The 23,601-nt window shown below is 35.4% G+C and overlaps 1 protein-coding gene across 4 annotated transcripts in view; it reads right to left on the reverse strand.

The window, feature by feature from the left end:
* Positions 1–483: 483 nt before the first annotated feature.
* Positions 484–23,601, reverse strand: part of RHOT1 (ras homolog family member T1) — a 59,655-nt gene continuing 36,537 nt past the window's right edge. Inside the window, exons 11-20 of one of the 4 annotated variants that reach the window (XM_065897526.1) lie at positions 22,350–22,434; positions 21,833–21,978; positions 20,691–20,791; positions 18,881–19,011; positions 18,116–18,199; positions 16,245–16,364; positions 15,057–15,259; positions 13,908–14,003; positions 12,155–12,277; positions 1,459–1,576 (exon numbers count right to left, since the gene is read on the reverse strand). In XM_065897526.1, the coding sequence (XP_065753598.1) occupies positions 1,459–1,576; positions 12,155–12,277; positions 13,908–14,003; positions 15,057–15,259; positions 16,245–16,364; positions 18,116–18,199; positions 18,881–19,011; positions 20,691–20,791; positions 21,833–21,978; positions 22,350–22,434 (1,207 nt within the window). Of the gene's footprint in view, positions 1,577–12,154; positions 12,278–13,907; positions 14,004–15,056; positions 15,260–16,244; positions 16,365–18,115; positions 18,200–18,880; positions 19,012–20,690; positions 20,792–21,832; positions 21,979–22,349; positions 22,435–23,601 lie in introns of all 4 variants that reach the window. The other 3 variants (XM_065897523.1, XM_065897524.1, XM_065897525.1) reach the window with 3 other exon arrangements.

A 23,601-nucleotide genomic window follows, 5' to 3' on the forward strand; every position in this document is an offset into this window, starting at 1 on the left:
AGCCACCAGATTTTTTGCTCAATTTTCCTTTTCCTCAAATTCAGAATGGAAATGGGAGGGGGGAGGGAGACATGGAATTATGAAGTGAACGTGACACACATTAGTTTACAAGCTTATAGCTAATAAATCACGTTGTTCCTAGCTGCTCAAGGGGTGTGATCTTAGGGAGAAAACACCCCTCAGAAGAACAGAGGGGAAAAAAAATCCATGTTAAAGGAGAAAATAAACATGTAAATCATAGCAAAAACCACATTAGTTAGGTATGTGTAGGGGAAAACAATTGCCTTTTTCTAAGAATAGATTTCCCCACAGCTTTAAAATAGGTTTCCTCTGATACATACAAATCATACTTGTCTTCTTTCCTAATAAGTATTATCTTTTTATATAAAAAATAATTTTCAAGACAGGAAAGACAGAAACCAGAGGATTTCATTCACATCTGTACAGAAATATTTACTTTTGTTAGACAAAAAACTCAAGATCACAGTACACAGTGCTTATTTATTTAAATACTTGAAAAGGTCAATGATGGAAAAAATAGGTTCATAATGAGAGTTTTATTCATTAGATTTATTTTACCATTTAAAAAAGTGCTGCTTCTAGGTTATCCTAGCCAGATATAGAACACTTCATGACACATGCAGCTACTGTAATATACTATAATAGACACAGCCATTATAGAATGATTTACACTTTGGGAGGAAACTCAATAGTAGTAATGGTGACTATTTATTTAAACTAAAAACACTGATAATATACAAATCTTTTTTCTCATTTGATTGAAAGGGCTATAAAATTCAACATACTGACAAAGGAAACAGAATAATCACACAGGTGACACCTGTGCTAATCGCCTTGAGCTTACTCCTTCCTTAAAGGAGAGCATCACACTCAGCTATACAATTTTCTAGACTGAACGATGGCTTCAAGGCTGGCCTACCATGAAGGATGGGACTGAAAGAAAGTCATGTTTTTAAAAACGGAGAGAAAAAGGCAAATTGTGCCTCGTGTACTTAAAGTACCCAAAGAGCATTCTGAGTAAATGTGAAATAAATAAGTGATCAATGAGTAAATAAAGTCTCTGAGCTGACTTCAACCTAGGAGAGTGAGCCAACTGAGCACTAATAATACCATGTAGAAACGTCTAGAAACATCATTTCTTGAACTCAGTCTGGGAGACCATATCTTGCCTGAATATGTACATTATTTACAAAATATTCCCTTTCGGCCTCTGAAAGTTAGTCATTTTAGTTTGGCTGTAAAGCTGTCTCCTTCCATATGCTAGCCAATACTGCAGTTATAACTATCATTAAAATACTCTTACGCATGAATTACAAATATTAACAAAGTAACTCTGCATGTATAAATATCTCAATATTTCTAGCGGAATTTAAAGCATTCAGAATGTACATAAAAGTATTTGTTTTTGGTAGGGCCAGTATTTTTTTTTTTTTGAAATCATCGCTGTTTCAATAATGCTTTGTACATAGCAAAGCCCAAAACTGCAAAAACAGTAGCACCAAAACTTGCTCGAAGCCAAAATGTGGAGCTCTTGAGGTCAGCTTGTGTCACGTGCCTGTAGTCAAAAAATATAATTAATGTTTAAAACATGATTAGTATGAAAAAAACAGTTATATGAACAATCTACTTTTAGGGAAGTATTAGCACACTTGTCAGGCTAATTGCATACAGTAATGGTCACCAAAAACATTTATCAATGAAGCCACATGTACATTGCTTAGATAATCATTATCTTAAGACATACTGTAGACATTAATAAAGAAATATCTATAATTAGTTACTATTTGGGAGTAAACAACATCCAAAATGTTATAAATTTTCTTCACATGGGAAACGGAGAACTTAGACAAATCAACCTGCCACTTTTTAAAACCAGTAGGGTCCTTCAAAATGAGAGGTAAGACTGAGACCTCACAATTTTAAGAGTCAATTTCATGGAACTTAATGTGCAATCTCCTGTCCCCAGGAACCAAAAGCTATCTTGTAAGCAGTTAAGTGACAAGTGACAATACTTTTCTAAGAGCAATGCTTAAAATCAACTTTGGAAACACTGAGTCCCATAAAAATTTACCAAAAAAATCCCAAAGGGGTGGGGGAAGATTTACAAGTTTGCATTAATTTGGTTACTGCTGATTAAAGAAAGAAGAAGAAAAAAACAAACAGACGAACCAAACCCTGGTATCAGACAGGCAGTGACATTGGTACCAACTAAAGGACATGATGTAACATGATGGACTGAAAGGTAAATGACATAAAAGAAGCCATATTATGCATGACAAGAACAGGGACAGCCTGTATCACAAACTGAGTTTGTGAGCATGCTCAGTTAATAACACTGCTAAGCACCCCCAAGGGTCTCAAGTATGACAGCTTACCATGAAGAGGATACAGCTTTAAAGCAAAGGTTGGAACATTTTATTCAGCGTCACTGAAGTTTTAGTTAAGTGAACACAATTGAGGTGATGCAGAAAACTTACAGAATTAAGAGCTTAGAGAGACTGTCTAGTTTAGGTTATTTCACAACTAAATTAAACAAACAGAGTTGAAGCAAGAGTCAGACATCATTAAAAGACCAAGACACTGACATATGCAAAAGAGTTAAGAGCCAAAAATCTATAAATTATACAAAACTACTGTCTCAGTAATAGTCAAAGAGAGAACAATCAGATTAGTTATCACAAAATGCAATCTGTACATCCCTAAGAAACAAGTTTACAATACAAGCAAAGTGCTCCATGCTTATCACTATGGTAAAACAACACAAAGCACTCCAACTTATCTTACCCAGTTTCAATTAAAAAAAAAAAGTCACTCCTTAAATAATTATTATTTTACAAAGCAAAGTGATAACACAGGTTCATGCCACCTTGCAAGTTAGTTCTTCCAACAGGTAATGTTTCATTTTTTTAAAAAACAGTTAGGGAAGAAAATACTTAGGTGTTTAGTTTTTCCACTTGGAAAAACTCCAACAAAGGCAACCCACTGGTTGTGGGAAATGTTACCTGGCTTCAAGAAAAAGTGGACCATGAGATGACTCCACGAAGATGGAATCTTCTACAGAGCTGATGGCATGCACCTGGTGAATAATACTGCCTTCGTCGTCTGCTAACAGCACGGCACCCCACTCAGCTACCCGGGCTCTTAACCTTTTATACACATGCACACAGTTTGCAGTTCACAGCACAGCTCACAAAAGAAGGGGACTGAAAGTAATATCTCTCAATTAAACATCCCACACATAAACTGAGTTGCCACCCTACACGATGCATCTCATGCTTTCTATATTTAAAATAAAGTTATTCTATAGAAAATTGCCAAACTTAAAAAAATCTATCTATATATACTCTTTTAAAACACTCACATACCAGGCAGGAAACCTAAGGCTGTTATATACGTTCTCTATGTATCCCCCAGAGGCTGGTCTTGGTATATCTGAAACACTAAGAGAAGCCCTTGAAACCAATACTATAAGCAGTACCTGACAATATGCGGTGACTGTAAGTATTTACTCAAAATGAGGCTAACAACTATTAGTCATGAAGTTTAGAAATGCTTCTAGTTTCTGACTACTAAAAACTACAAACATACATCTGTAAAAAAAAAAAAAAATTGAGTAAAGCATCCCAAACTCAGAGGCTGTCATGGCCCTATGATGAGAGTTTCAAAGTTTACAACTCCAAGTCAGCAGAGATGTACAGAACTTAAAGTGAGAACACAGGCTAAAAGTGCATTAGAGTTTTGCTTCAGATTTGGTCTCTGTGATTTTCATGCATCTTCACTAATGGAGAATATTTTTACACTTATTTTTTAATTTAGGGGAAAAGGGGGTTAGGATTAATATTAGCTATAATGACATTAAAATCAGTCAAAATGATTTCTCATCAATATTCGTCACATATGGAAACTGTTAACACAGCTTAGCTCCCTTTGTTGAATTTTGAGAAAGTTATTACCATTCATGAAATAATATATTCTAACTGACGTTATTGCTTAGTTTTCTTTTGCATTTCAAGACAGTAATTATTACTTTCCCTAAGCTATAGTATAGTCTTCAATAGGCAAAACAGTGGTTCATATATATAGATGGAAAACAATACAGATACATGTTCAATATACAGCTAGTTTAAAACTCAAGGCAACCATAGACTCATAAAATATATTTCAATGACTCTATCGATGTTATAGTAGTTGTTTAACATACTTTTAGACATGGAAAACTACTTTTAGACAGAAAGCTACTTAGAGAATTATTTTATGTCTTTACCATATGCATTTAAAAGCTACATCATCAGGCTCTATTTACAAAAGAGAACGCATTTATAACAGATGGCACATTTGCAGTGCCTGCCTAACTGACAACACCTGAATGGAGAACAGTGCAATCTTAATTGTAAGTATTAAGAACTGAGCCATGTTTGTCATTTCGGATCTCAAGCAGAAGCAGAGTAACAGTTTCATAAGGCTGCTTCCTAGTTCATGCCTATAAACTCAAGCAAAAGGAATGCTTCCACAATTCAAGCTTAATTCTTGCCAAATGATTCACATAAAACACCTCAGAATAAATTTTAATATCTTACTGCATATTTTTTCTTAAGTTTTTTTTGACTATTAAAAAAGTAATACAGGGAGTTCCCTGGTGGCACAGAGGTTAAAATCCCGCTTGCCAATGCAGGGGACACAGGTTCGAGCCCTGGTCTGGAAAGATCCCACATGCTGCGGAGCAACTAAGCCCACAAGCCACAACTACTGAGCCTGAGTGCCACAACTACTGAAGCCCGTGTGCCTAGAGCCCGTGCTCTGCAACAAAGAGAATCCACTGCAATGAGAAGCCTGTGCACCGCAAGGAAGAGTAGCCCCCGCTTGCCGCAACCAGAGATAGCCTGCGTGCAGCAATGAAGACCCAACGCAGCCAAAAATAAATAAATACATAAATTTATATTAAAAAAGTTATACAGGCACACTATATGAGGAAAATAAAAGAAGGAAGGAACAAAATCACCTAGAATCACCTGAGGCAACTAATTAAAATTTGGGGTATTTCCTTTTAAACTTTTTCTATGTATTTCTAACATAGCTACAAATACAATGTGTATAATTTATATACTTTTATATCTTTTAAAAATATTATACAGGCACTTTTACATAAATTATAGAGACATCATTTTAAATAGCTGCTTTATATTCCTACTGGTGGCTATCACCATTTACAGGTGACTGTAACTAAAGTGATGAATACCTTTCTACATTAAGATTTTTCGCTATATTTAAAATAGTTTCCTTAAGATAGACTACCCCAAAATGAATATTACAGGGTCAAAAATGTGTGTGTGTGTGTGTATGTATAAAAAGGTTCTTTTTTTCCAATCTACTGATATATCAGAATCACACATTTACCTACTCTACGCAGAATAAAATAATTTAGGTTCAGCAGTATCTCTTTTTAGAACATAAGAAAGAACGACTAAATGCTAAAATATAACCTTAAAAAATCGTGTGAAGCTTGTCACAGCTTTCGAGTTCTTAGGTAGAAAATTCCTGTGGACTGGATGCTGGCTTCCTGTCTTAGAAGTGCTGAGGGCCCAGATGTCGATTAGATGACAAGTGCTTTTTTTTTTTTTTTTTTGCGGTACGCGGGCCTCTCACTGCTGTGGCCTCTCCCGTTGCGGAGCACAGGCTCCGGACGCGCAGGCCCAGTGGCCATGGCTCATGGGCCCAGCCGCTCCGCGGCATGTGGGATCTTCCCGGACCAGGGAACGAACCCGTGTCCCCTGCATCGGCAGGCGGACTCTCAACCACTGCGCCACCAGGGAAGCCCAACAAGCGCTTTGTGACACAAGTGTGGGAGCAAACCAACAGGTTTGGACCTGGGTATTACTAAGGCTGCTACTTAACAAGGCAGAGAGAAGATAATGTTTCAAAATTCAGGCAATAAAGAGGCACATTAAAAACTGTTTGTGTGAAGGTCACATAGGCATATAACAACGGACAAAAATTCCTATGTACCTTTGCACAGAATGCCTTAAAGAAGGCATACAAAATGCTTTGATTAACTCTACAATTTATGGTAAATATAAGAACATGAACTAAAATCTTTATTGGTTCAGTGTATTTAACCAATAATAAAGGGAATGTTATCCTCTCCCTGCTTTTTGTTTCTACCACCTGGTGAAGTATTTTTTCATATCTACCTCCAATAATAATGCCATTACTGCTAATAATAATTTTAACAATGACAATTCTCCTAATTGAACTAGTAGGCATGAAACATTTTAATAAGCTATTTCTCGAAATAGGTTAAGAAATAAAACCATAGTGTCCAACAAAGATGAACTATAACACAAATCATACGAAAGCTGTTAACTGAGCATGCCTAAACAGTAACATACTTAGGAAAAGGACATAGGTGTGCATCAATGTCAAGAAATGCTTCACCAAGCATTAGAAGAATAAAAATTCATGGATGATTGTAGATACATGGGAAACACATAATGTCTTCTACATGTTAACTACAGATACTTAAAGGTCAGAATAGGCAAACTCCATCCTGTTTTGTCCTTTAATATACTAAACCAAACGGCAAAAATTTTTTAATTTACAAGCAGCAGCAGCTTACTTGAAGAGAATCTATAACACAAGCTCTCATATAATTTTAAACGTATGACTATGTCTATGTATCCAAATTCAAAGAAAAGTCTTGTAAGGACCTTTCATATGAACACAGAAGTTTCATATGAAATTAAAACAGAGGATGCACTTCCTTAAAATACAATATTTTACTGTAACATAATATCCTGAGAACTCTTACATTCCCTACAGAATCGCTATAGCATTAAGATTTCTAGGAAACTATCCTCTTCATAAAGCAATCCTGTGAAAAGACAGTTCATTTTAGCGTGACAACAGTGAAGTCCTTTCTTCAAAAACAGGGCTCATATATTAAGTAACATGATTTCAAACAATGTGAAGGAGGAACTTAGGTGATTTTTAAAGTAATACGGGCAAATGAAGTGAGTAATTAAAGAACAGATTAAAATAAATGTCACATATATCCAATTTTTAAAAATACATTAATAAACAGGATAAAAAATACAATGGGTATGATGACTTGTCCATCATACCTTTGCGTCTCGGTAAATACTCAGTGTGAACTACGCATTTTGTTGCTAAAGTAAGATGCTGTTACCAAACTTAAGAAGTAACATGAACAAATAACCTATACGGCTAATCCAAGTACTAAAATGTGGTGAAAGAAATACTAAAACCAAGATATGCATCAGAGAAAACCACACCAAAATAATAAATCGTAAAATAAACAATTTGATTAAATTATAGGTTAGGAAAAATGGGAGGATTATACACTGAAACACAGCTGGGAAACGGCTCAAGAGGAGTTAAAAAATGACTAAGTGGCACAGGCAAACAAATGAAAATGAACACCTAAAGGAAGGGACAAATTAAAGTGCACACACACTACAGTACAGTGACATCCTCATGCAAAGCAGGAGTGTTCTAAAGTCAGAATAATAAATACTTAATAAACTAAAATCCTGGGTAGTTCAAACCAACAATCAAGCCCACTCCTACATAATCATTTTAACACCTTCAGATTTAAGAGGTATTTATAATTAAAATATAATCAAAAGGTATTTTTCTCCAATAACATGATTTTCACTATTTGAAATGAAAGCATTGCCAGAGACTAAAATCACCTGGCCACAGGTTAATAATCTTCCAAATGTATTTAAATTCAAATAATTCCAGCTATTCATAAATTATTCCAAAGAAAAACATAAACCTATCCAGATCTAAAGGCTGAGAGCATAATTACCAAAGAACAAAGTCACACGTCAGCTATGTAGTTAAACACTTCTCTCACATGTTGAATATACATTCAATTAAACTGGAAAGAAAAAAATTTTTATTACTACTTTCTACTTAAAATACATAGTGTCAGTAAATAAGCTAAAAAAATAAAGACAATCTTTTCTGGTCAAAAACAGATGGGGAAAAATGGACAATTTCAGAAATGTTGGAACTGTTGAAATTGCGTGAGTATAAATTAATTAATTTGGCATAGATCCTCTCATGATCAGGTTACAGCACTTCCTTTGCTAGCATAAGGCACTAAGGTCACTGAAAATATAACCAAAAGTTAAAAAAAAAATTTAACACAATATTTAGAAAGGTATTTAAACACAGGTCTGTATCTTCTTCATCTTGATATTTTGCCCCCGCTCACAGCAGGATCCTATGTAAAGCAGGTACTTAAGTATTTGGATGAATAAATCAAAGTGGTAGGAGGATGACATAAGGGGAGAGCGTGGCACCAAACATGTATTATCTCTGGAAGTAGTTTCTACTTTGGTGATCAAAATTTTTACAAGCATGCTAAAACAATGTACTAATTTGAGACCAACATGTATGTACCAATATTTGTCTATTAATTTCTTTGCAGACATTTAACAAAACTTTTCGGTTAAATAAAAAAATTTAAACTGCTCATTTATACTTCTAAATCAAACGCTAGGCACAGCAGATTTCTAAAATGAGAAGACTTAAGACTTACTGTTGAGTGAGAACCGTCCCTATTGAATTACAGTGAAAAATTCTTATATGACTTTTACTCAATTAGTGAATCCTTTTTCTGTTTATGTAACATTAAGATACACCTAGCACAGCAAACCAGTGGTGACCAACCACCAAAAGGTTGCCAAAACCCAAGACACGGTAGGGAAAGTGGTTCCATTCTCACCCCACCAACCCCATTACTTTTTCAAGTTATTAAAGATAAAGGAGTAAAACTGTATGTGGAGGTGTTTGTAAGAGACATTTTCCTTCCTCAGGTGCACCTTTTTCTGGCCTGCATTTTCACAACTTTAGGCTATGTCTTAAGACTGAAGTTGCAAACTGGTGGCCTGTAAACATGCTTTCTTTGTTCTGATTAGTACTTCAGATTTTTAAAATTTAATTGCCTTTACTTAAATATCAGGAAATTTTACCTAAAAAATCCTGACTTCTAGTGTCTCAGAGAATCAGAAGTCCTGGCAATACCACGCTTGCACAATAACCAACAGCCAGAGCTGAGTGGTGGCTGCCTCTTGCAGACAGGACCTGTCGTAGCTCCCACCTCTCTTATTTCTCCTCCTTGGCCACCTTCATTCATTAACATTATCCATCCAGACCCTGTAGGTACTTAAGTTTTTGGCCTCCATCCTCACCTACCTCATCTATAATCCTTTTGTGAATTAGAAGAAACTTCAATATAGAGCTCCTAAATTTCCACTGGACTTCTATAAAATAATTTATTGAAATACTACCAGGGAAGAGGAAGGAGTTCTCTGAAAAGTATGCTGGTTTTCCTCCTCATCTTTTTCATTCTTTCCTTCTTGATTACCAGACATCAGTGATGTATGCTGACATTACCATTAAATTATTTCTAGCTTATAATTAGATATGACAAAATGTACTGATTTCTCTTCGAGGATCACTGTACAGAGTAATTTATGATGAGCAATCTCATCCATTAATGCACACCCAACCTATTTCATTGGGAAGCTGACTAAACCAACCTAAAACTAATATTGGCACTAAAGATGCAGACAACGAATCAATCTGCAATTATGGACGATCAAGAGCTTCTAGAATAAAACTGATGGTTTGCGATCAGCAATTACTAGGAGCCAAGGTGAGTTCACCAAGAATAAGACACCAAATAGATGTCACTTTCTATTTAGATAAAATTAATACATTGGTGGATCAGAGGAATGTGGTAGAAATTATATTGATTTCAAAAGAGCCCTCCAGGAAATCTCTTATAAGACAGTAAGATACAACATGGGCTGGATAATAAAATATTTTTAATTGACAGAATAATCTTTCCCCAAGAATTCTGAATCTGTGTCACTGGGAAGAGTTCTCTAGTGGAGCACTAAAGGGCTTGCTTGCTTGAGCAATCTCGCTCTCTAATCTCTGGGTATTCAACATTATTTTTTAATCAATAACTTGAAAGATAAAGAAGACACAGCTACCAAATTTGCAAATAACACAATGCCGAGAAATATATATAATGGGACAAATGACAGAAATAATGTTTGAAATGACTGAGCTAGAACAATGGATCAAAAAGCAGAATATGACACTCAATAGAGATATATATGTATCCGCATTTAGATACAAAGAGCCAACTAAAACTGTCAAATACACAGAGAGGAGGGCACACTGCCTTAATAGCATTTTGTATGAAAAAATCTGACTTCAACCCCAAGATTAATATGCATCAACAGTGGGCTGGGGCTGCTAAAAAGTTAATTCATGCAGTAGACAGGTGCTGTCCTAACTGTGGAATATGACCGCCCACCGTTATGGACTAGTCAGACCACACCGGGAGCACTGTTCTCCATTCTCAGTGGCACTTTTTAAGAGGTACTCTGAACAACTAAGGGGCTTTCAGATGAGGAAAACCAGGAATGATGAAGTCACTAAACCATTTAAGAAAAGGCTGAAAGAAATGGGGATGTTCTACCTGGAGAAGAGAAATTTAGGGGAGACATGATGGCCGTCTTCAAATGTCTGAAGGCTATGTTGAAGAGGGAGTAGAATAGTCGTATGTTGTTCTAAAGGGCAGAACTAAAGCTAAAGGAGAGAAAGTTATAGGGAAATAATTTTAGTCCAAAAAAAAAAAAAAGGCAAAAGCAAAAACCTTCTCCAATGAGGAAAGCCATCAGCAGATAAACAGTATCTCTAAACTCTATCAGGAAGGCTCACAGGAAGGCAATCTAATGGGAGGTCAGGCCAGATGAATTCTAGAATCTCTTCCAACTCTACCATTTCCAACACCGGAGCTCCTGAATGTTGTCTGGTTTGAACTAGCCTTGCACTTTCTCAGACAGTTGTCATGAGCAAATCTGTCTGTGTTACTCTTTATAAGATGCCATTCAAAAGACAGAGGCAGAACTTCACCACCAAGTGAGCGCGGTGATCCCTTCAAAGCAATCACCTATGATGGCTGCATTCTTATTCCAGAGCTACTAGTGCTCAAAGCATCACTGAAACTCTTTTAGAATGCCTTCAGAGTCAGTTTCTGACTCACATAAGATACAGCCTCACTGTTTAATAGCCATGTCTACACTGCTGGTGGACACAAACTATCCTACTCATTTGGTACAGTTGGAGCCTAGCCCTCAGTAAGAGTCCAACAGGAACCCAAATAAGATCCATTTCTAACCAAAATCTGTTTAGCTTGATCATCTGTCTTAATCAAGCCCTGGTCCCAATGACATCTGAATGACTTCAAAAACTTAATTCATTCATAGACACATAAAAATTTGACATTAGATACAAATTAATATTACACAGGCTCTTAAATGTTCACAAAATGTAAAATCGATTTGAACAAAGAAAGGTAGCATGACCAGAATAAGAACATAACCTTCCAAGTTTATTGCTCTGAGGGAATGTATACAACCTATTTTTTTGTTGTTGTTTCTCTTTCTTTTTTAAAAGCATATTACTTTCTAGGCATACTTTATGTTTCGGGTTCAACTGTAAAGACCTCAAAAACTAGTACTATAGATCTTTTTCTTTTCCATATTCCTTTGAATCCTTAAAGTTGGTTATGATCTTCATTTCAAAAAAACATTCCAGGTACTTAAAAGTAAAAGTACATTATAACTATAAATAATTTCAATAGGGAAGTTGTTCAAACCCAAGATAAAGCTCATATAAGTATGGTTTTAATAAGCTGTACTATTTGAATGCAAGCTGAGTACAGTATAACATGTGGAATCAATGTGTCTTTTCCTTACTAAAGCCCTAATCTATTTCTACAACTCTCAGCCAAAAGATTTTTAATCTCCCTACATATATTATCCCCTAATATAAAAAATACTTTAACTTCCTTAATAAAAAAAAGCTAAAATCTTACTTTATAGTCCCCTAAATATATCTATTAATTTTTAAACATTAAGGATGATTCCAGAACTAAACATTGTCACCATAGTGAGAATTTTAGTGGAAGTTAGTTGGGCATCAGTCAGCTTGTTGTCTTTGTAGTACTTGTATAATAAATAGTTAACCACTTTTTTCTTTTGTATTTTAACAGAATGCCTGGTACCCAGTAAAGAAAGTTAAGAACCTGTTAAGAACTGCAGTGAAGATTTTGTTCTTTACAGATTGCAGCAAGTCTGAGTTGAGGAAGTTCTGACAGATGCAAAATGTACACCTGTTGCAGGTGCACATACAGCGTAACCGGGCATGGCTGCGAAAACACACAGAAGGACAGGAGTTGAGTTCTTACTTACAAATATGGCACAAGTCAGAGTGTGCCAACTTAAAAAAAAAAGATTTAGGCATAAGCAACACTAAGGAAAAGGACAGTGTGGGGCATGCTAAAGTTGTGCAGAATTCCACATTTACCAAAAATATAATGAACAGCAATAGCTCCCTCCTCCCTCCCTATAGAAAATCTAAGGAAAATTAGCTAACACTTTTGCTTTTTTGGAGGGAGGATAGAATTATTAGTACAAGGGTTTTAGTGGAATAAATATGCACAGCAATAGATGGCACCCTCATCTAAATTAATAAAAGAAAAACTGGGTAAGCCACAGCACCCACCAAAAGGTCAGAGTTTGCTAGCATTTAAATAACCATCCCCTCCTCCTCCCTCAGTATATACACATGCCTGAAAACCAGGAAGGAGAAGAGTGACAAATACACAAAAGAGTCAAAAGACGAGTATGTTCAACCCTGAGGAGATATGAACAACATCGTCTTTAATTCATCAAGCACCATGGCTCCCAAAGGAAATCAAAGTGCTTCATAAATTTCTACTTGAACCCAAAATATAGGGTTAATTTCGTCTGCTAGCAAAACACACCAGCTAAGTATGATAATATGAAACTCTGGGTAAGGGTGTAAAAAATCAACAATGGATCCAATTGATATTAGATATGAAATTTAGGGAGGCTTTCTGACTCCTTTCTGGTTGAGTGAGTTGCACTAGTTGGTACAGGCACGTGGGGCAGCCCATTTCACCTCCAATCTAACAACCAAAGTAGGGGGTCTCCAATGACTGCTCAGTGGTCAGAGCCACTCAGACATACAAGGCCATCACACCACCCCTGGAGAGGTACTGGCGCAGAACCCACTCAGAAGAGCGCCACCTGAAGAATCAATTACATCACTTCCTGTAACACCTGAACATTTTTTAGAGGCTTCTCAGTCAATGGACTGGCCCAATCTGACTTGGCTTAGCTTGTGAGATCTGATGAGACCACAGCACACGGTGGCATGGTTGTGGAGATTAGCAGCATCCCAATAACGCCTAATTCCCAACATGAAGAAAAACAAGAATTAATTTTTTAAAAGACTCTTACAGGCTCAAGACATTCCATTTTAAAATCTGACTTGTGATGATGAACATATCACTGCTACTAAGTCACTGCCAGCTGTCATACTGGAATCCATCTGTTATTTTATAAGTTGAATCTGACTCTTCAACATATACAGGCTCCACCCACCAAAAAGGAGGGATGCAAAGTATGCTTAGCAACAGGGAGATGCTTCATGAGAAGTAGTTTCGGATTAACCATAAAAACAAGTGTCCATGTATGTACATTTATCATATACACACACACACACTCACACATATTGCAGTAAAAGTTTAAAGATGCAGATCTAAAAACACAGTTGCAGTCATTTACAAGATTAAGACAGTGCGTTTACATATTAAAAAGAAAGACACCATAGTATACAGTTAGGCAGTAAGCCTGACCAAGCAGTGCGTTTCTGGATAATTACTAAATGTGAATTATGGAGAAAAAGATTTGGTCATCTATAAGAGAATGTCAACAAAATGCCATAGAAGCCATAAAGAAAAAGTAACTTACAAAGCAGTTTTTAGAAAGACCCAGATTTTTCTCAAATTCTCTATTCTATCAGTGTTGCCCATGTCTCGGGAGAGTCTGTCTCTGTAATGATCCTCTCTGTAGATAACATACACGAAAGTTTTAAAGCAAAGGTAAACATAAAAAGTAAGGTTTTGCTTATCTAACAGTAATAGGAAGGAATGACTTCTCTTCCAATACAAATAGAATTTCAAGGGTTTGCTGCATTTTTTTTAAAGTACTAGTTAATGGAACAGCAATAAAGTTAACTGATTTGAAAAATCTGTACAAATTAACAACCTTTTGAAAAACCTTAGCTTGTAGCAATTTTTGAGTATTACTCTATGCTATACTGTACTTTTCATAAGAAGAAAAATAATTTAGAGAATAACATAATAATAAATAGAATAAACTGTAAAGTCCTGAGAAACGCACTGCCTGAAAAACTATCTTATCACAAAACAGAATTTATACAAACACCGTACTTGAGGAGAATGCCATTAAGAACCATGCAATTTTAAGGCAGTTAGTAAACTACAAACATGACCACAGTTATGTGCTTGTGCATATGCATGTAGAGATATACAATAAATGTACATAAAGTTTGTGGCTCATAACACTTAACATAAAACATTTATATAGAAGGAATCCCAATTACAACTACTTTTTATAGCACTAAAAAAAGCCATTATATCCTGAACTCAAACATACCCATAATTTAAACATAAATTCATAAAAGATTTTAGAATCCTTCACATACTCAAGGTCAATTAATCAGCAGAAAAAATATAAAAGTTAACTTTTTGTTCATATGGAAATGCCTTATTAGCATGATGTCAATTCCATTTTACTGCAGTAAGACTATCTTTTTAATGATGGGTGAGAGGCTGAGTGTTATTGCACTATCCTATTAAGATAGTTACAGCCTGCTCAAATATAGTCAAATAGTATCAGAAGCACCATTGATATAATTTTCTTCTGGTACCCAAACCAAACCTGCATTTACTCAAACTTGTCCCTTCTCATTACAAAGTCTCTTTCTGTTGCTGAACAACTTCTATGTGACAGAGATTCCACCCTCATGGCTAATAAAGGCATGCAATGTTACCACAAACCATGCAAAATGAAAATCATGGCAGAGCAGGTACTTACGGGTACATGGCCATTGTTGTCAATTTAACAAAGATGTCTTTACTGGGTGCATCAGCAGTATTGCAAGTGAAGGCTTGTGGTGGAGGCATTTTGTGTTTCCTGCAGAAATCAGTAGGTGAAATGCTATATTCTTGTTTGACTTCATGCAGGTCTGACTTTGCAGCTACGATTAAGCAAGGTATTCTGCTGTCCATAAAGTGTTGCTACAGAATAAAAAGTGAAATCAAAATCTGATGACAAGTTCAAAAATTACTAAACTTAATTAAATGGGCACTAAAAATTTCCTCTAGATAGGCAAAGCATCAACAGTTTCAGGGAGAAAGTAAACTAAGAGGCAAAGACCGGCAGTTGTCTAGGTCAGTAGCATAATAAGACCAGGGCCACTTTTCTAATGCTGGTAACAATATAACAATTCTTCAAATTCACTACAATTTGAAAAAAAAATTTTTTTTCAAAAAGAAACAATACTTTGAAATAAAAAGAAATCTACCTAAATTCTCCCTCCTAGAGCACACTATTTTCATTTTTTAATATTACCTCTAGTCCTTAAGTACGTGTATCTATATATGTTTACATAGTTGTAGTCATGCTGGACATAACCATTTAAAAATATAATACTGAATTTTCCATGTTTTCAGAATTCAAAACCATTATTTTTAATGGCTACATAAATTTCATAGGATCATTTTGTCTCAATTCGGTAAACTATCCTCCTCTTGTTAGACATTTGGATTATTTCCAGGTTTTTGCTATTAAAAACAATGCTAGAGTAAATTCCTTCGTACATACAGTTTTTTTACTCTTATTGAATCTTGTTGATAATCTCAAAGTAACTGATAACTTTTCAAGCCTCTGGTTTATCCCCTTGCTCTATTATTATTCTTGGTATAACGGGCAACATATAATCCATGTGCATTCCTAAGACCTTCCATTAATGCAGAGGTTCTTAACCAGGAACGCACATCAGAGTCACATGTGGAAAAAAGTACTTTTAAAAATACAGATGTCTGCGACTCTACCACCTCAGAATGAAACCAGAACCTTTAGGGATAGGACACAAATGTATGTATTTTTGAAAAGCTCCACAAATAATTTTCTTGCAATTCCCTGGTTAGAAAACACCACATTACAATTCCATTAAACTCCTTATAAAGTTAAACTTGGTTTTAGACCAAAAGAGCAACAAACCTTAAAAATCCTGGCACAGTATTCAAAGGATTTAGGGTTACTGACATCATATACCAGGCACACAACATCACAAAGGATCTCAGCCTCAGTTAGAAATTCCGATTCTGAGATATCATGCAACTTGTAAAAAGAAAAAGACAGAAACATAAGTATCATAACACTGATGTAAAATTAAAGTCATGATGTTTTATTATTTGCTTAACTTGACTTCCTAATTTAAAAATGCTAGTTAAGCATAAATTTTCAGACTATTTTTGGAAGTAAGACATATAGATAAACAAGTAGTTTCTGATTTTTGAAGATGAAAAATGGTGATTAAGGTCCTACAGAAACTAACATTTAGTGAGTGACTAAAGTGTGCTAGGCAGGCCCTTTACATGCATTCTCTATATACTATAGATAAGAAAACAGGCTAAAGAGATTAGGTCAACTGCCAAAGATAGCACAACTAACTAGCCATCAGACCAAAAATTGAACTCAGATATGATTCCCAAGTCTTTTTTCTTTTTACCACACCACCTTTCCTCCCCAATCAAAAACACAAAGCAAAAAAAAAAAAAAAAAAAAAAAAAAAAAAAAACCCACAAAGCAAAGGACGGTACATTAAGGTTATTTTGTTCTACTTCACTGCCTTCTCTTTTTCAATGTTTATTATAAAATCTCTAAAGAAACATCCCATCTGTGATATGATAATGATCCAACAAGCGTAAAATTCAGTACTGAGCTATATAAGATAGTGCTTCTTTGTTGAGGAGAAGAAAAGGGAAGAGTAAAGTCAGATGTGACTCAATATATTCCAAATAAAACACTAATAGAGCATGGATATTCAGAGACATGAAAGACATCAATTTGCAATGAATGGTTGTAACAATAAAACCGGAAAGTTAACAATCAGCAAGATTTACTGAGTACCCAATATACAGAATTATACTTAGGAGAAGAATGAGAGATAAACAGGTTTAACAAGAAACTGACAAAGAACTTTTATCATAAAGAGCAAAATATGCATAAAATTCAACGTGATTATCTGTCTAGCAGAATAAACTACTTCCAAAAAGAAAAAAAAAAAGGGAACGAACTTTCTTTAGTATCTATTATTTGTCAGGAGCTTCTCATATTAGTTAACTTAATAAGAAACTCAGGCTCAGAGAGAATAAGCAATTTGCCTGAGGTCACACAGCTGATTAGTGGTGGACCAGCATTCAAACCAAAATCAGACTGGATCCAAAAAGAACATAAAACCTGAGGGAGGGAGACGCAAGAGGGAAGACATATGGGAACATATGTATATGTATAGCTGATTCACTTTGTTATAAAGCAGAAACTAACACACCATTGTAAAGCAATTATACCCCAATAAAGATGTTTAAAAAAAAAAAAGAACATAAAACCTCTTTTTACTATTTCATATTATCTTTTCAGTCATACCATTCTTTCAATCATTTTTTAGGCTACCACACTTGTTAAATACACTCTTCCCTGCTAAATAGATACAACCTGATTCAATTACAGATTAAACTACCCCACACCTGCACAAAGGTCTTCAAACTAATTTCTAGTCAACAATAGAGGACATAATTTTTAAAATAAAAGTGGAAGAAAGAGCAAAGAGGATTTAATTTTTTTTTTTTTTTACTTTCTTATGGTGGTATAACATACAATTAAGCACACAGATAGATGAATTTTTACTTATATCTACACCCATGTAATCACCACATGGATCAAGGGAATTAAAATTAATTCTAATGAATAAACCAGGTAAAAAAATAAATCACACAAAAACCATTAAATTAAATCTAATTATGTTTTCAAAGTGTCATTTAAAATGTACCCAATAATTAATAATCTTTATATGCCAGAAAATTTCTTACCAACAAGTATTTCTCTTGTCCATATACATAAACAGTGTTAATTGCATAGTATGATTTATGGTCATCATGAATTTTCTTCTGCCTCTGAAAACAACCGAAAACATCTCAGTATTTATAGTAAGAAATTACAGGAACTAGTTTTCATCAACACATGTGCTCTGCATGTACGGTGTGTTACCAAAAAAAGGACATTCTTCCCTACACTATGTATTATTTATCAATACAAAGGGGATATTGATTTTGTTTCTTAGTTCTTGAGGCCTAAAATAAAAGATGCATTTGTTCTGCATACAGGGAAAGCAGTAGCTGAAAAGGAAGTAAACAATATCACTGAAAGTGTATTCCAGAGCCACCTGCTGGCAATTGTCCTTACACTATAATTTGGCCTGCTATTTAATCTACAAATATGTCAATCTCCTTACTCAAGTCAGTAGTCAGAATTAGGTATCAGTATTCGGTTCAAAATATTCACTGTACATTTACTTCATGCCAAGCACTGTGTCTGATGCTTTCATATGTGTATGTATTTAACCCCCATCTAAAAACTGTTTAAAAAAAAAAGGCAAATGATAGCTAACATCAATGAAGCAAAGATAAAGCTAGTTCAGTGAGATTATTGTTACACTTTAGTTGTACCTTACTATTATACATAGGTCACTCAGTTCTACTAATCATCTAAAAGGGTAAATGGTTATGAAAAAATTATGTAAACTCAGTGACTATAAAAATCTGTTGAGTATAGTTCTATTTCTTGAGAACTCTCACCATTAAGTTTCTTCCAAGAAGAGCCTGAAGAACTCCACTTTTCCCACAGTTTTTCATCCCAATTACATTACATCTGAACACATTTCTTTGAGTCTGTTTTTTCTGAAGGTCTATCTTTTTATCTCTTGTTACTAAAAAGAAAAAAAAAGCTAATTATGTACTGCTTAGATTTACTGAGCCTTCATTTCACATTCTGCAAAATAGCGTATTGCTATTTATCCTTTTTACAAAGTGTTCGATCAATAAACATACTGTACAGTAGTCAAGCGGTATGTGAAATAAAGTACAAAATATAATAAGAAGGGCCCCACTTAGTGAAAATGATGCATTTCTGAAAGTCGGCTGTAAACTTCTAGTAACCAAATGATATTCATTTCATCATAAAATAAGTAGTACGTTTACATAACAAAATGATATCTGAAAAATGAATGAAAATTACAATGAATACAGCCAATACTATATCCCATCTTTTTTTCTGTTATAAATTATTGTCATAACAAATTATAAACTAAAAGATGCTATCTCAAAACTGCACTCTCTTGGGTCTATAAATGGAAAGAGGATATGCACGCTAGGGCTAACTGGCCTTTCTAAGGTAAATCTGTAAAAGAGGCAGCCCTGAAAACAATGTTGTATCAGCAGAACAATGAGGCATGTCTTCTTTTTTTTTTTTTTTGCGGTATGCGGGCCTCTCACTGTTGTGGCCTCTCCCGTTGCGGAGCACAGGCTCCGGACGCGCAGGCTCAGCGGCCACGGCTCACAGGCCCAGCCACTCCGCGGCATGTGGGATCTTCCCGGACCGGGGCACGAACCCGTGTCCCCTGCATCAGCAGGCGGACTCTCAACCACTGCGCCACCAGGGAAGCCCGAGGCATCTCTTCTTGAGGTAAAGAGACCTCCTTTAACTATACCCAAAGATTCAACTACAAGAAAGCTCACCAAGAGGCACTATTTATAGCAAAAAAACCTGAAAGTGATAAAAAACAGATAATAATTATGGGGTAGTTAAGTTATAGAATATCCATATGATGATACTTTATCTAATATTAAAGATATAATATTATAAATATTATAGATATATTAGTATACTTATTGATTATAGAAATATGGCCACAATATTTTGTTGAGTAAAAGAACCTCATGCTGGCTAATTAGTTCCTTAGTCTTTGGTGCTGCATTAAATACTGTCTAACTGGTTAAGTACTTTGAAGGGTACTTGCTCTGTCAATTTCACAAAGGCTGTCTTCCTGTAATGGGGCTTCCTGTAAGATATGGCATTTTCCCCCGCAAATCAGGATATAAGAACTTCTTGAAATGATCAGTTCCCTAATTTGTTATTTCATATTATATCTATGGGTTTTCTTTAAGTGGAGCACATTGCCTGGCAAGAATGCCTGGTTAACATTACAAGATATGTGAAAGATTTTTTAATGTGGAAAAAGGTTATAAAACCGAGAGATGTACAATCAGCTGAATACCAGGATCATGTGTTAATAGGCACTGTTTTTAATGTTTAAAGAAAATTAAAACACAAGATAGACTGGTAAATACTTTTCATGCCCATAGCCCTCCCTGATTTTCATCAATGAAGTACCCTCAGGGGGAGACTAGAGGTAAAACCTCTACTCTTTCCTTTTTGATAAACAATTAAATCAAGCAGCTTACCTCAAAAGTGATTACCAAATCAAGGGAAAACAAATAGTATAGACATGGAAGACTAATGAAGATGCATTTATTTTTACTCTTTTTACATATGAAACTGGAATCCTAAAAAAATTTTTTTCTAATTAAATAGCATTCAGATACTTACCTGTGATGGCTGAAGCTTGAGACTCTTGCTCAGTCAATATTGAATAGCCTAGATAACCCAAATACTCCAGGCACCGCTGCACATCTAAATAGGTCGTGAGCCTAGGAAAGGGAAGAGTTTAAAATGTGAAAAGTTCCTAAATGAATATTTATTTAAAAAAAAATTACAACAGCTCAAATAATTTTACCACTAGACCCAGATAATTTTTGTCAGACTGCTTTAATTTCCCATGTGCCCAACAATGGCTTTTCCTACAGTGACATCCTTAGGGCAGAAATGAAAGGGAGGAGAATGCAAGATGGGGGGTGGAAGGGGCTCCTGTATCTATTCCACCTGCCCGGAGAGAGCAAGGCCACACAGATGAGCAGTGAGCAGCTGGTAAGATCTAGAGCAGGGATATTTTATATTATTTGCTTCCCAAGTTACATATTGTACTGCAAACACTGGCTAGTTAAGGACTTAATGATAATTAAATCTGAAAAGGTTTGCAAAAGGTGCAAAAAATAACTGAAAGGCTAAAAGACACTTGAAAATAGTTAGCCTTTCGTATGATCTGAAAAAAGAACAGATCCTGGTGTTGAGAAAGTTATTTTCGCCAAGGCTAAAGTAATTATGTCATTATGCACAACCAGAGAATTTTTTTAGCACCCTAGACAATAGGTCAACAAGACTGCAGACACCCTCACTAAGTCTAAGAGTTCACTGAAAACAAACAACAACAACAAAAAAACCCTCCAAGTAAGAATTCAGTGTCAAGTAAAATATGCTCTCCCCGTATTCTGAAAATACAAGATTTGTACAATAACAATGATGTTTCCCTTAATCAAAAGTATTAAAACACACTGTAAATCAACTATACTCCAATAAAAAATTTTTAAGTATTAAAATTTACTTCCATTTTTATATGACTTATTACTGTTTCCCTGTACCTCATCCAAAAGCAAACACATCCCTTCCTGATAAATTTATAGAACATCTATAGTTCATCTCAGAGGTAGCAGCAGCACTATAAATCCTGCTCACAGGCAGCTATCATTGAAGCACCTCACAAGATCTGACAAATATACAAAACGATGAATGTAATGCACCATAATTTCAAACTAGCTGTAACTCTAGAGGAAAGAAGCGAGCTCTATACTCACGTCCACTGGGAAAGGAATCCCTGGTAGGTTATCCAGCCTTTTTCATTCGTACAAACTGTGTTATTCACATCTGGCCCCCAAGGTATGTAAGGGAAAACTTTAAACAAGTCTTTAAGCTCATCAGGTGACAAAGCACAGTCTCTATCCTGAAGATACACAAGAAAGTATACATAACATTTAGATATCTAAGAGGATAATTCCCAAATGCAAGAGCCCCCTAATCAAGTAAAGCTATGTTTCTAAAAACTAACAAATGAAAAGAAATTTTACATTTTATCAAGAAAACTCCTTACACACATATAAGGAAACCTATGCAAGGGTCTATCAGAAACTAGACTTTTTCATCTTGAGAAAGTAATAAAGTAAATAATATGAGAAAGTATCTTTGCTAGTTTAAGAAGTTTGGGTAATTTTTGGCTATGTGACAGGAATACCCAATAGCTCAGGGATCAGAGTTACATCATTCACAGGAAAATATTTTATCATATATCATGGAAAACTGCAGCTAAAAGCTTACCAAATCATGCTTGTCAAAAGTACTTTGGAGAAACAAATATGCATGATGATTTAATTCAGTAGTGCAATCAGGAGGTATTTTTAGCCTGTTGATGAAAAAAAAAAGTAAAATAAATCATTAACCAAATATTAAAATTTAACTGGAGAAATGAACATGAAATTGCAACAAGTATTTTTGTAGGATGACAGCATTTACAGAACATGTTTTCTGTAGCCATTTAGACTTGCCCAGGGAAAGTCACTGCAGTGGTATGGCAATTCTCAGAAGAGTCATAATAGTGCTCATTCCAAGGTGACAGTTTTCTTAACTATCTGAAGGGCAGGTTGTATTAAAAAATTTACAGACAATACTGATTAAACTGTAATGGGTTGTTCTTCCTACAAACCAATTATAAGTCAAAATTATGAGCTTTAAACAATGTCAACATTGTAATGAATTGAAAATGATGTGAAGAGATGTTATTTCTGCCTGATTTGACCTTTGACACACCCTAAATTCGAGTCAATAAACATTTATCAAATGCAGAGAGGTACTGGGGACATAAAAACAAGACAGGCTCCCTACCTCTAAGGAACCACATTCAAGCTGGAGACAGACCACAAGTAGATAACCTCACTATCTCAACAGAATGAGGCAACTGTTGAGTAGGGTAAATTACAGATGCTAGGGGAACCCCTGTGAAAGGGAACACCTTGGCCTGGGGATGGGAAGGTGTCAGCACTGCTGAGACACACTGTCACCTGTATTGAGACTTGAAGGATAACAGACATGAATTAGGTTGGGGAGAGAGGGAGGAAGAGAGTAAAAATACCATGGGCAAAAGCCTGGAGTGGGAAACAATATCTGATTGGTGGACCAGAAATAGTTTAGTATTTACTTCTAGAATGAAGGCAGGGAGTGAGCCGGAGTGAGCAGATCATGAATGACCTCCTACGCCAGGTTAAGAAGCTTAGGCTTTATCCTGTCTTGAAGGGTAAGTGACATGGCAAAATCCATGTTGTATATCTATTAATCTAGCAGCAGTGTGAAGGACAGGGGCAGAGAGTTTAATAAGAAGACTCAAGTGGTGGCTTTGAAGGGGCTCTTTACAGAAAATTAAAGGTAGAGCGCAGAAAGAAATTAAAAGAGATCTTAGTGTAAGTCACAAAGCCATAAAAGATGGAGTTTCCTTATTGTCATACTTTAGAAAGCAATAAGCAACCTCCCGTAGAATTTATCTACCCACATAAATGGCACAGAAAAGAAAACTTGA

This window comes from Phocoena phocoena, chromosome 19 (genome assembly GCF_963924675.1).
Source record: "Phocoena phocoena chromosome 19, mPhoPho1.1, whole genome shotgun sequence".
Classification (NCBI taxonomy): domain Eukaryota; kingdom Metazoa; phylum Chordata; class Mammalia; order Artiodactyla; family Phocoenidae; genus Phocoena; species Phocoena phocoena.